Here is an 11161-nt window from a genome sequence, read left to right on the forward strand (position 1 = left end):
CTATATGCAATGTAATTTACTCTAGAGAGAAATCAGTGTCCTGATAAAAAGTGATGTACTTGATTGCACACTCCAGTCTTCACTCACTCAACAAAAATTTTAATCTAACAATTTTAATTAATCACAGTTCTCTCATAGACTACAACAAAATCAAGGTTATGATAAGAGTCAAATTGATTTCGTAGTACATACAATTGATGCCTTTAATGCTTTAGAAATTGAGCTAGGTAGATGGAAATTTAAGAAATGCTTCCAGTGCAACGCTGACAGTGTCATCAATACACTAATCTATTGAATGGAGGAACTACGATTTAGTAGGTATGGGATAGCAACAAACATCTGCTGTTTTGTCTTGTCAAACTTATGTGCAATAAATAGAAAGCTTCTCTTAAACACTTGACAAACTTGTTTGGACAGTGAATACTTGAGAATTGTAACAATCAAATAGCCCAGTTCAGGCTTTGTCTTTCTTCTACATCACAATCAGATGTTGTCAACTCAGTCAAAAGGAAACCTGAAAGCTTAATAAGTCCAATTTATGTTGCTTCTTTCTTGTGCTTCTCCAATTTGTTAAATAGTTCATCTGCATCATCACTTGTCTTCACTCTAATAAGAACAGTAACTGGAGGTGGCTGAGAATCTGGGGTAGGTATACAAACAACTGCTACATTGTTGGTTCCAATCCTTTGGACAGGTAAACTTGAGCTCACAAGGGTATTCAGTAGCACGTTGCCAAGACTTGTATCAGCCCGCACAATGAGCTGAGTTTTTCCACCATCAACTGGTTTTAGGAACAAATTTCCAATTCCTCGGTCAGAGTAGTCTTTACCTTGTTTGATAAAGACTTTACACCTGGGGGTAAAAATAATACTGTGAGTAAATAATAGGGACAATCAGAATGCTTTAAAAAAATGAATAACAGCAGACCTTTTAGTATACGTGGCTCCTTCTTCATTTACTGGCTTATGATCTGGCTTAGGTGGGGTGTCCTCATCAGCCTCTTCCTCATCATCCTTTTTCTCGTCAGCATTTGAAGCAACATTTGAAAATGTGAAAGGTTTACCACTTCCAAAAGAAAATCCTGCAGATGGAGATGTTGAGCTGGCAGATCCAAAGCTGAAAGTTGGAGTACTGCCAGTTGTGCTAGAAGTTGTAGGTGAACCAAAATGAAACTGTGGTTGTGCTTGAGGAGCTGTGCCGGAGCCAAAGCTAAATGTTGAAGTGGCGGTTGACATTGCAGTCGGTGCACTGCTGGCAGCAGAACCAAATATACTAGAGCTAAAGGTTTTTTTCTCTTCACTTGGCTTATTAGTAGTGTCTTCTGTTTTGCTATTGCCAGCTACTGCACTTGAGTCAGAGACCTTATTGACATTAAAAGTGCCTGTTGGCTCTTGCTGGACAGATGAATTTTCTGGTTTACTTTCCCCTAAAAGCAAAACAACTAAATCAGCATCTTTAGATCAACAGATGAAAGTCAAAAGCATTTTGTAATGACAGCTGCATTTTTATAGCAAAGAACAGCTATATTAAAGATTTACCTTTGCCCTGAATATTAGCAAGATGTTTTTCATAGTCACGAAAGATAGGGGTTAGTAAAATTAACGGATTACTAGACACATGAGAACTTATCCATTTTGATACACTTTCATTGAGCCCCTTTAATTTTCTGTAGTATTCTTTATCTGCAGTAAATAAAAAAAATACAATTTAGGACTATAATCTACTCCAAAATTAATAGTCACATTGGGTCAAAATGATTCTAAAAATTGAGTTTCGCTTACCACTATTGGTTTTAACAGAGGGATCTGACACACTATCAATCCCATTAACAGACTTCTTCTCAATTTCAGATGTCACAGCTGGCTGAGATGGAATGGCTTTGACAGTCGATCCAGAGTCCTCTTTAGGGCTACTTCCATTAGGAGTTGCGGCAAGGAAACTGAACAGACCCTTTGAAGGGGCTGGGTCTGCCTTTTTATTAAATCCAGTAAATCCAGCAAACACACTCTTCGATACAGACTGGTGAAACATAAGATGTGGGTGAAGATATGGGCTAAAACTCACAAAACTATACAAATGTTGATAGTATGCGAAACACAGTACCTGGGCCTCAGGAGCATCAGAATCGGTTCCGGCCGATGCAACACCTCTGCGTCTAGCTGTCCTGATTTGCCGTCCCTTTATTGCATCGTCTGATGCTCGTTTAAATACTCCTGCTGCCTCCGGTTCGTCTTCTTCACACCAATTGTCATGGTTCAGTTCTGTTGTTGCAGTTCTCTTCGCCATTACTACGGTAAGGTCACGAGGATGTCCTAACACAAATACGACAAAACGCGAGTTGAGAAGAAATATCACCCGTCACTAGTGACGCACTGAGGAGTATAAGAAATGGCACGAGAAGTATTATCAAGGAATGTATGTAGGGGGTAAAACTAACCTACAAAATATGGGTCAAATTTGACCCTGAACAGATGTGCACTCAAAACACTTTCTCACTGAACTACGTGAAAAGTTCGACAACTTAGGAAACCGAAGTTGCCCTCTTGCAGATCCTACAAGCAGGAATAAAAATCATAAATCACTATTTACGCAGTAGTTCCTTTGAAATGCTGACAACCAGTGCCGTGCTTTCGCTGTTGGGTGAGTGTGTGTGCGGGCGGCTGCGGCGTGCGGCGGGAAAACAAAAAAAGAAGAAGGAAGGATTTCAAATTGGCCAAAATTGCCAACATACAGGTTTGAAAATTGAACTTGTTGAAGTGAGCGGGAAGAACCAAATGAGTGCGTCTGCCCTGCCCAAAGATAGCCCTTTTCTCAAGGATAGACGGGAACGAAAAAACACTTTCTTTTGACAGAACGACCATTTTCACACTTTCACCATGCTTTCTCGAAACTATTAAGGATTTTAAACTTGACTGAGAAAGACGATGGAATTAGAGCCATGATTACAGTTCATCACTTTATTGAAGCTGTTACAAAAATGATATAACAAAAACTGCTACAGAAAGAGACTAATAAAGCTGAGTGTACCTTATCATTGGTATGAGATTTTATCTCATTTAGGACAAATCACAGACAATAATAATAATAAAAATAATTTAGGAACTTGATTCTGCAGATTGATCATTTTCCCTAAATCTAGAGTGTAATAGGACTGTTCTTTGCATGTTGGCTCAGTCTTGATGGCATGTGATACTTTGGTCTCATATTTTAGTAAACTGACCAACAAGGTCCTTAAAAAGCTCATTTCCTTTTGCTTTTTTGTTGTAGACCTTTGTAACTACATCTTTTTGAAAAATAGCGTCAACTTGGTTTCATTTTCATGGAAATAAGACATACATAAAAATCCCTCAAATAAATGCCTTGGAATACAAAACGCTTCTCACAGTAGGAAATTGAAAATCACGATAGGTAGCAAGTTTGTCTTATCAAAATTAAATAACTAGGTTTTAAAAATAGATATGACCAGATAAATAGCTTGGCAGATTCATTAAACACTTATTGTTTAAGGCACCAGATGGAGAAACAAAGGTAATAGTATACTTCAAATAAGTTTAAAAAGAATGTGACTGATTATAAGTGAGTACTTCTACTTGTCAATTTGAAGCCTTCAAAGACAGAAAAAGGGAGATAAAATAAAAATCAGTTAACAGTACCAGTCAGAACAAAACTTAGAAGTGGTAATAATTATCACATTTAACATTGCGCAAGCAGTGCCTCAGCAAAATAAAATAAAGCAGGAACTAGCAATTACAACTACACATAAAATACCAACTTCGATCTGAAAAATTAATGTAAAGCATACAGGATCAATCAATGTCTAAAAAAACAACTTTAAAACTCATAGACATTTTGTTTCCATTTTAAATCAATGGCCCACTCTAAAGATAAAAGCTAATAACAGGATATATTCACTAGAGACCTAGTGGTCACTGTGGTGGGGTACAATCTAATGAGTAGGAGTGGTAGGACATCATTACAATAAAAATGCTACCCATACAAAGCTTATTAGAACAATAATGAGCTTTGTTTGCCAGACAGGAGTATGAGCAAAAATACATGAAAGAACATAACTTTGCATGTCACAGTAATTATGGCAACTACTTAGATTACAAAAATAAAACTAAACTAAATCTTTAAGATTTGAATTATGTATTAAATGCACCTGATAGTTTTACTGCTCCCCTTTTTTGATATAATCAATAAAGTTTCTATAACAATCAACGACAAAAAAATACAATAATCACTGTAAGGATGGCACAACAACTCAAAGGTATGACACTTCTAGGTACAGTAGTACAAAACACAATATAGAAAAACTTATCTGGCTAATTCATTCGTACTAGTACTAGTATTCAAGAAAGATCTGGTGTGAAGTGAAACCATTACTTAAGAAATACATTATCACAATGTTTCAACAAATACATATGTAAAAGTCAGCCAACACAAAATAAATTTTGGAAATTTTATACACCTATTCAGCAAAATTCATCTTTTTTGGCTTATACAAAGGGTTCAGTGTCACAGCAGAAAATAAGACTTCACAAAAGGGAATGATCACAATGATAACACAATATTTGATGTCATACTGAGCGAGTGCTACTTGAGCCACGTACTGGGCTGCGGCTTTTGCCTCTTATTCTACTCGGTCTTCGCCGTTGATAACAAAATGCCAGCTCAAAAATTCTGCGTCCGTAATGACGAACCTTAAGGAATATCAAACAGATTAAAATCAAAAACAACTTAAAATATGATAATGTCAAGAAACATGTGTAAGAGACAATACATAAAATTTCTCTCCTTACCTCCTCTGGACATACAACAGCAAAAGTTAGAAGACACAAAGTAATAACAGCAAGAATGGCTGCAATACGTAGCTGAGCTCTACTTTTTTTCCAGTCCTCTAGCTCAGTTACATGAAGAAATCTATTGCGCATATCAAGGGGTAGCTCAAATTTTGAGGGGAGAGGGAAAAAAGAATGATAAAAGTCCCTCAAAACAGCTCGAACCATAGCATTTTCAGTCTCTTGCTTTGGGTCCAAGTTATCATTTAGACACACAAACTTCCTGTAGAAATCAAACAGCACAACAATAAAGATGGATAAAAAAAATGAGTCTTAAATTTGTGTAGGAAAGCAATTTGTAAATTTTAAAAACAACATACTTGGGATTCCGACGGATGTCATCTAAGTGCCCAACAAGATGTGAAACATTTGAGTGAAGCATTTTGAATATAACATCTTTGCTCCACTCCTTCACAATTTCATACGGGTATTTTTTTTCCTTGCCCAGATTGGTTAACATTAATTTTTTTAATGCTGGGCAATTATTTACTAAATTCCAGGTGACAGTAGGCTGTAAAAAAAAAATAAAAAAATAAAAAAATGGAATGCAAACACATTTTAAAAATTATATTTCATATTTGTGCTGATAAAACAAATTACTGTAGCTTACCAATGGGGAATCCTGATATCTTTCATACATAGGTGTGGACATTTGTATTGCTGGAGCCTCTGATGAAGGAGCGTTTTTCGCACAAGTTAAAACAAACTCTTCGAATTGAAGCAGGTGATGTGGATTCAATGGAGCTGGGTACAACCTTGTCATCAATGTGCGAATCTCCCTATCAGACCAAGTTCTGTAAGATTCAAAAGAATATTTAAAATGTATGAACCTTTAAAAATTACAGGAAGTTAGAATTGGAGTAATACCTGGAATGATCAGTATCATATAAATTAAAGAGTTCTTCAACACTCATATCTTTTTCCTCACTCATCAAAAAATAAAAATAAGAGAAAGCAAACTGCATGTCTTTAGGACTTCTCAGCTTATGAGATGATGTCTCCTCCCACTCTTTTGGAAACCTGTACAAATATGAGAAACACTTTGAGAGATGTTCTTTGTAAACCAATTAATTTTCACTGAAGATTTAGTGATTTACTTTTCTTGTAGTTCACCCATTATATGTTTCTCAATCAGATGGGGAGCATGAGCAGGGACACGTCTAGTCTCAAATCCATAAACACGGTTATATAACATGTTGACATGCAATAGACTTTCTGCGAAGGAGTCCAATATTCTATGTTTTGACTTTCCGTACCATATTTGCCTATGATTTTCTGTAACAAAATACAGTTATGTATGTGTGAAAATAGTAAGCAGTTCAGAATGATGAATTGATAACTCCAACAATCTAATCTAATTAAATAGTACCTTTCTCCATCAACGTCTGATCAATTGACTCATTTAGCTCATTTTCCATAAGATTATGTAGACGTTTTTCTTTGGTAGAATTTAATAATCTCAAGAAATTCTTTACATTTCTATTTCTCACAGATGTCAGTACATGAGTGCTTCTCAAACTGTTGTTGATCATGGTAATGCTTCGTAAATTATTTGTTGTATTGTTGACACTTAATGTAATGCTTTGATTTGGATGTGAGTTTGCATGTTGAGGAAACTGGCCATGATTCTGCTGTCTATCATTAATTGAACCATAAAGGGAACCATTTAATTTTGATGTTCCACCAGTTCTTACAATCCTTTTGCTATTCATTTCAACAGATGTATTATTCACATCTGTTTGTGGGAACGGTGATCTATGCCTTGGTCGTTCAGCCCCTTTGAGTTGATCTGCAGCAAGTAGAGCCCGTCTTATACCACTGTCTGAATTTGTTACACTTCCAGGGAAATCAGCAGACTGGCCTGCTACCATGCTACTTTCAAAGTAGCTCTTGCTAGCCAAGTTCTTCTTCACAGCAGCTCGTTTGTGCCGCTTTGTACTGTCTCTTCCTCCATAGTCTCTGTTTGGTTCTTGAAGTCTTATAAGGTCATCATCTTCTTCCCCAGGAATTAGAGCTACTTTTTTAATTCGACTGTGGAGATTGTTTTCAGCAAGACCTGCAGCTGGTGCTTGCAAGTAATTGAAATTGATATCAGGTGCATTCTTCATAAAGTTGTCGGCTTTCTCCAGGGCTAGATCGTAAAATTCATCATAGACAGAAAATTCTTCCCTTGGCAGGCGAATCTAAAGCGTAGAAGTACATATTAGGTCATAGGTCAAACAATAATACAATTATTTATGGCTCCGTAAAAGTAATGTCATTGAACACTACCTTCAATGAATTTGGGAAGCTGTCTGTTCCATTACAATCACCTCCATCAAATCCACACTCAACTACATTACATTCAGAATCACATGAGCCATCTGCAACCCATGACCATAGACATGTGGGACTGCAATCCGGAACAGGCCAGGAGAGGTAGATCTAAAACAAGTTTGAGATAGAGAAAAATTATTTGAGATCCAAAAATGATGTATCAGATAAATATAGATAATTTAATTTATTTTATTACTAAAACAAGAATATACCTTAAATCCTTTTGAATTTGTAAAGAAATCCTCAGGCCATACATTTTGAGTAAACATGATATCATCATTCAGGTATAAAAATTTATTAGAAAGTCCTTTTATCCTGATGAACATAGATTGAAAGTCATTGTCACTTGATAATTTTTACTGACACTTTAGTAGGATTTAAAGAAAGGACATACTTATGCAGATGGGATTCAATAGCAGGACTGCTAAATGTTGGTAAGTGACTCTGATTTGGAAATATATCTTTGTGAGTGACCAATGTGATACGTTGGTTATCTAAATCAAGCCAGTGGGGAATTTGTCCATTAGTCACAAGATAGACACGACGGATCCATGGTGCATGCTTTTCAAGTGACCGTAAGGAATATCGAAGTTCCTGTTGTTTGAGAAACATTGATTGAGTAATTTTAAACATATTCTAAAAAATATACTTTCACTCATCTGCTATCTTTACCTCTTTATCCTCAAATCTTGATGGTGCGAAGTGATCAAAGCGGTTTCTTACAGGGTAATTAAAAACTAAAGCAATTTTGGTAACAACTACTAAGTCTCCAGCTAGATTGAGTACTCTTGATTTCTGTAGAAAGAGATAAACACATTTAAAAAATTTAAATGCGAGATTTTCTCCGAAAGGTTGAATGAATTCTCACCAAAAAGATTTGATCAACAGCCTGTGGGGTTAATAGCTTCAAGATTACAAAGCTATGCTCGGCATTGGGCCAAATTTCTAAAATATCAGAGTGAATTTGCTTGGAAAGCATTTTCTTCATAGAATCAGCCGGAATTGAAAAAAATTTTGACACCAAACCGGAGAGTCGAATCCATTGAGGTGTTGGATAACTCTCAGGAAGTCCATGGTCTGCAAAATATTAATTAGAGTAAGAAGATTGTTGGTTGTTGAGATTTAGAAAGAAATATCAAAATAAATTTTACCTGTGGTCCAAAATCCTTGTGAGAGGGATCCATTAACTTTTGTTAGAATAGCTTTTGCAGCATGATCAATGCTGGAGAAGTATATCAGACTCGACGTCTCATTTTGACAATATGAGGAGGTGACTAGACTAGTGACTGAATTGGGACCAGCTTCTAATCTTTCAATAGGTGGAAGCTGGTCTCTTAGTAGCTTAGAAAATTTTCCACATCCTCTGAAATAATATTAGAATTTAAGCAAATATAATTTCATCATCAAAGTAAGAACAAGGTATGCGAATTTGAGTGCAAATTTGAGTCAAAACTGTACTGTACCTGTACAAAACAATATGCGAGGGTTCACAATCTGGGTAAGGACATTCAGCCCACCTATCAATTATTTCATTTTTCTCCCTATGATACTTCAGATCTTTTAAAAGAGTAGGATCAGAACCATTTACCCATGTATAGACAGCATCAATTTCAATATCAGCGGAACATGGACTATAAATAAAACAAATAATTTATAATGGTTTAAGCAGTACAATAGCTTTAAGATTCCCAAAAGATGTTGCACATTTACATACCTCCCGGGATTTGACACGTAATTTCCATGTTGGCCTCTCTCGAACCAGATGGTCCAAACCTGTTATGGTTATAGAAGTCATCAAGATATCATACATGTATATTTAATTATTGTTGATATGATCAACTGGCAACAATAACACTGCTTGTGTTTGAAATATTCAAAAAGCAGTTCAGTTATGGTGAATATAATGACTCTAATTCGTACTAAAAAGCACTTCAAAGCGAACAAGGTCATTAAAATGTCATGTCCTTCTTATCGTTTCAATAAAATAAAATTTAACTTCTGACTAACCTCTCCAACTTGAATTATAGACAAAAGCAGAAGAGTCAATATTAGACATGGAAATAACACTATAAGAAAATATTTGTGAGACAAAACGTCGTATATTTTCCGTTGTAAAACCTTCCATGTGTTCATATTACAACTTTGGCTGCGGTAGAGCGAATATTAAAGCTGATTTCAGCAAAACATTATCAACAACTCCCCTCATTGATCAACGAAATTGTGTGCTTGTTTTGATCCTGAGAAGAGAGAGAGGGATGTGGGAGTATCTACTGCTCGCTCACATCCTCCCCGCAGTTAGTCTGCGAATAGCGGGGAAGAGGGTAAATGACAGGGAGGACTTTGGGCGGGAACGCTTGCCATGCTCAATGCAGGGCGCTCTCGTGCGAAACGAAACCCTCCGCAGAGAACACAATTGTTCCACTTATTAAATTACAGTATAAAATTGTATTCCATTAATTTATTGGTTAGATAAATGCATAAAATTTATTGATTAAAATGAACAATACCCCAAAGACGACAAAAGCCGTTTGAACCCCTTAGAGTGACCACACGGAGGCCATCGTGTACGATGTCTGAGCTTTGTGACCGAGCATGGTGTCGACGAGCACGGGGAAAGTCTTCTTAAACTCGAGCCATTGCGGGGTGTCGGCGAGGACCTTGTGGTTGTCCACCACGATGGCCGTGAGCCGCTGGCGCAGCGGGCCGCAGATGATCTCGCTCAGGCCGACGGCGTGCAGCACCTCCAGGGCGCCAGGAGGGTCGCAGCTCCAGAGCCTCAGCGAGCACTCGGTGCCCAGCTCCGGCACCATATACTTGTGCGCGAGCTGCAGCAGCTCCAGCTCGCTGTCTTGCCACTCCTCTATCAGGTCCGTGTAGAGGAACTCGAGAAACTTCTCTACAACCACCCTGGAGGCGTCCACCAGCTCGACGCGACCCTCGCGGGCTTCCCTGAAGTCCCCCGTCAGCATGTTGCTCAACACCGGGCTGCGGGCGGCCAGCACCAGGCGGTGCGCGAGAAGCTCCACGCCCTCCACCACCAGCTTCAGGTCGCAAAGGTTGCCCTGCAGACGGGCCTGGTTGAGGTGGTGCCCCACGCCGACTGCGGCCCGCGGGCTGGCGACGTCGTACACGTGGAACAGGACGGTCACCTGGTCAAACGGGTGGTCCGGTTGAAGACTGATAACCTCGTCCATATCAAATGCTCGACGCGTTTCTCCATCATCCTCGTCACAGTTGATAATAAAACGCCTTTCCACAACTTGAGGTGCTCTGGCTGGAGCCTCCTGTGACTGCCCCCGCGCGTAGAATCCCCCAGTCATCCTGCAGAGAACCAGGAGTCGGTCGCTGCCCTCGCAGTTCCTTAAATACAAAGACACTGTACATCTGCTGTCATCCTCCTTGACCTGGTGTGCTAAGAGGGAAGGTTTGAACGACAGCAGCCCCCCCTTGATCCTGAGCGGGGTGAGTGGAAATCGCTCAAGCTCAAGCTTGAGCTTCTCGACGGTCCTGCGGCGGACCGTCTGCTCCGAGACTTGCAGAAGGCGCATGCCGGGATACTGGGAAGTCCTGGGAGTCGTACACTGAGTCAAATATAAAATGAAGTAAACAGTTTCAAAGGGGGAATTTCAATCGAGCTCGAAAAGCAAGCAAGAAGAACAAAACCGGATCAAGAGAGCTGTGGTCGGGGTGGGCATAGACGAGGGAGGGTGGCGGGTATGCGCGCCCCACCACAGCGCTCTGGATATGGTTTTGTTCTTCTTACTTCCTTTTCGAGCTCCATTGAAATACCCTATTTAGAACTCGTCGTGACCTACCTTTGCATTCACTCGTCAGAACATACAATTTCGACAATGTCGCTGTTGATACTAACAGAAAGTCGGATGACTTTATTCGATTCCCTCAGCTGCCAAAACATTTATCGTAAGCGAGGTCGTGAGTTCAGCAAGCTCAGCTCGTTGCCCCAGCTGCGATGAGGTGATAACTTAGGGACTATAGCCGCCCCC

The 11161-nt window shown here is 38.9% G+C and overlaps 3 protein-coding genes across 5 annotated transcripts in view; all 3 read right to left on the minus strand.

Annotated features, from left to right (window-relative positions):
• Positions 1-78: 78 nt before the first annotated feature.
• On the minus strand, positions 79-2670 carry LOC113207712 (nuclear pore complex protein Nup50). The gene is made up of 6 exons (XM_026424377.2): positions 2438-2670; positions 2104-2312; positions 1782-2019; positions 1539-1682; positions 928-1426; positions 79-852 (listed from the first exon to the last, which is right to left on the minus strand). Exons 2-6 carry the CDS (start codon positions 2284-2286, stop codon positions 537-539), a joined length of 1380 nt encoding a protein of 459 aa, XP_026280162.1. The 5' UTR covers positions 2287-2312; positions 2438-2670; the 3' UTR covers positions 79-536.
• A 272-nt stretch (positions 2671-2942) lies between these two features.
• LOC113207711 (N-acetylglucosamine-1-phosphotransferase subunits alpha/beta) lies at positions 2943-9450 on the minus strand. The gene is made up of 16 exons (XM_026424375.2): positions 9165-9450; positions 8872-8930; positions 8621-8788; positions 8309-8520; positions 8026-8234; positions 7830-7952; positions 7552-7751; positions 7370-7472; positions 7113-7265; positions 6211-7024; positions 5939-6116; positions 5709-5861; positions 5452-5635; positions 5162-5352; positions 4803-5064; positions 2943-4703 (listed from the first exon to the last, which is right to left on the minus strand). Exons 1-16 carry the CDS (start codon positions 9288-9290, stop codon positions 4581-4583), a joined length of 3258 nt encoding a protein of 1085 aa, XP_026280160.1. The 5' UTR covers positions 9291-9450; the 3' UTR covers positions 2943-4580.
• A 150-nt stretch (positions 9451-9600) lies between these two features.
• Positions 9601-11161, minus strand: part of LOC113207722 (protein maternal effect lethal 26-like) — a 6642-nt gene continuing 5081 nt past the window's right edge. The window contains exons 1-2 of one of the 3 annotated variants that reach the window (XM_026424391.2): positions 10973-11078; positions 9601-10724 (exon numbers count right to left, since the gene is read on the minus strand). In XM_026424391.2, coding sequence (XP_026280176.1) covers positions 9695-10724; positions 10973-10980 — 1038 coding nt within the window. In that variant the 5' untranslated portion in view covers positions 10981-11078 and the 3' untranslated portion in view covers positions 9601-9694. Of the gene's footprint in view, positions 10739-10972; positions 11079-11161 lie in introns of those variants that run through there. The other 2 variants (XM_026424392.2, XM_052267328.1) reach the window with 2 other exon arrangements.

The sequence above is a fragment of the Frankliniella occidentalis genome, unplaced genomic scaffold (assembly GCF_000697945.3).
Source record: "Frankliniella occidentalis isolate FOCC.00 unplaced genomic scaffold, Focc_3.1 Scaffold50, whole genome shotgun sequence".
Lineage (NCBI taxonomy): Eukaryota > Metazoa > Arthropoda > Insecta > Thysanoptera > Thripidae > Frankliniella > Frankliniella occidentalis.

Excerpts from the sequence above, each read along its gene's own strand:
- LOC113207712 (XM_026424377.2), bottom strand. The coding sequence starts at position 2,286 with ATGGCGAAGAGAACTGCAACAACAGAACTGAACCATGACAATTGGTGT. Across the intron at positions 2,020-2,103 it reads CTGATGCTCCTGAGGCCCAG|TCTGTATCGAAGAGTGTGTT; the intron begins GTACTGTGTTTC and ends ATGTTTCACCAG. Across the intron at positions 1,683-1,781 it reads CTCTGTTAAAACCAATAGTG|ATAAAGAATACTACAGAAAA; the intron begins GTAAGCGAAACT and ends TATTTACTGCAG.
- LOC113207711 (XM_026424375.2), bottom strand. The coding sequence starts at position 9,290 with ATGAACACATGGAAGGTTTTACAACGGAAAATATACGACGTTTTGTCT. Across the intron at positions 8,521-8,620 it reads TCGCATATTGTTTTGTACAG|AGGATGTGGAAAATTTTCTA; the intron begins GTACAGTACAGT and ends ATATTATTTCAG. Across the intron at positions 7,953-8,025 it reads CTGTTGATCAAATCTTTTTG|AAATCAAGAGTACTCAATCT; the intron begins GTGAGAATTCAT and ends CTCTTTCTACAG.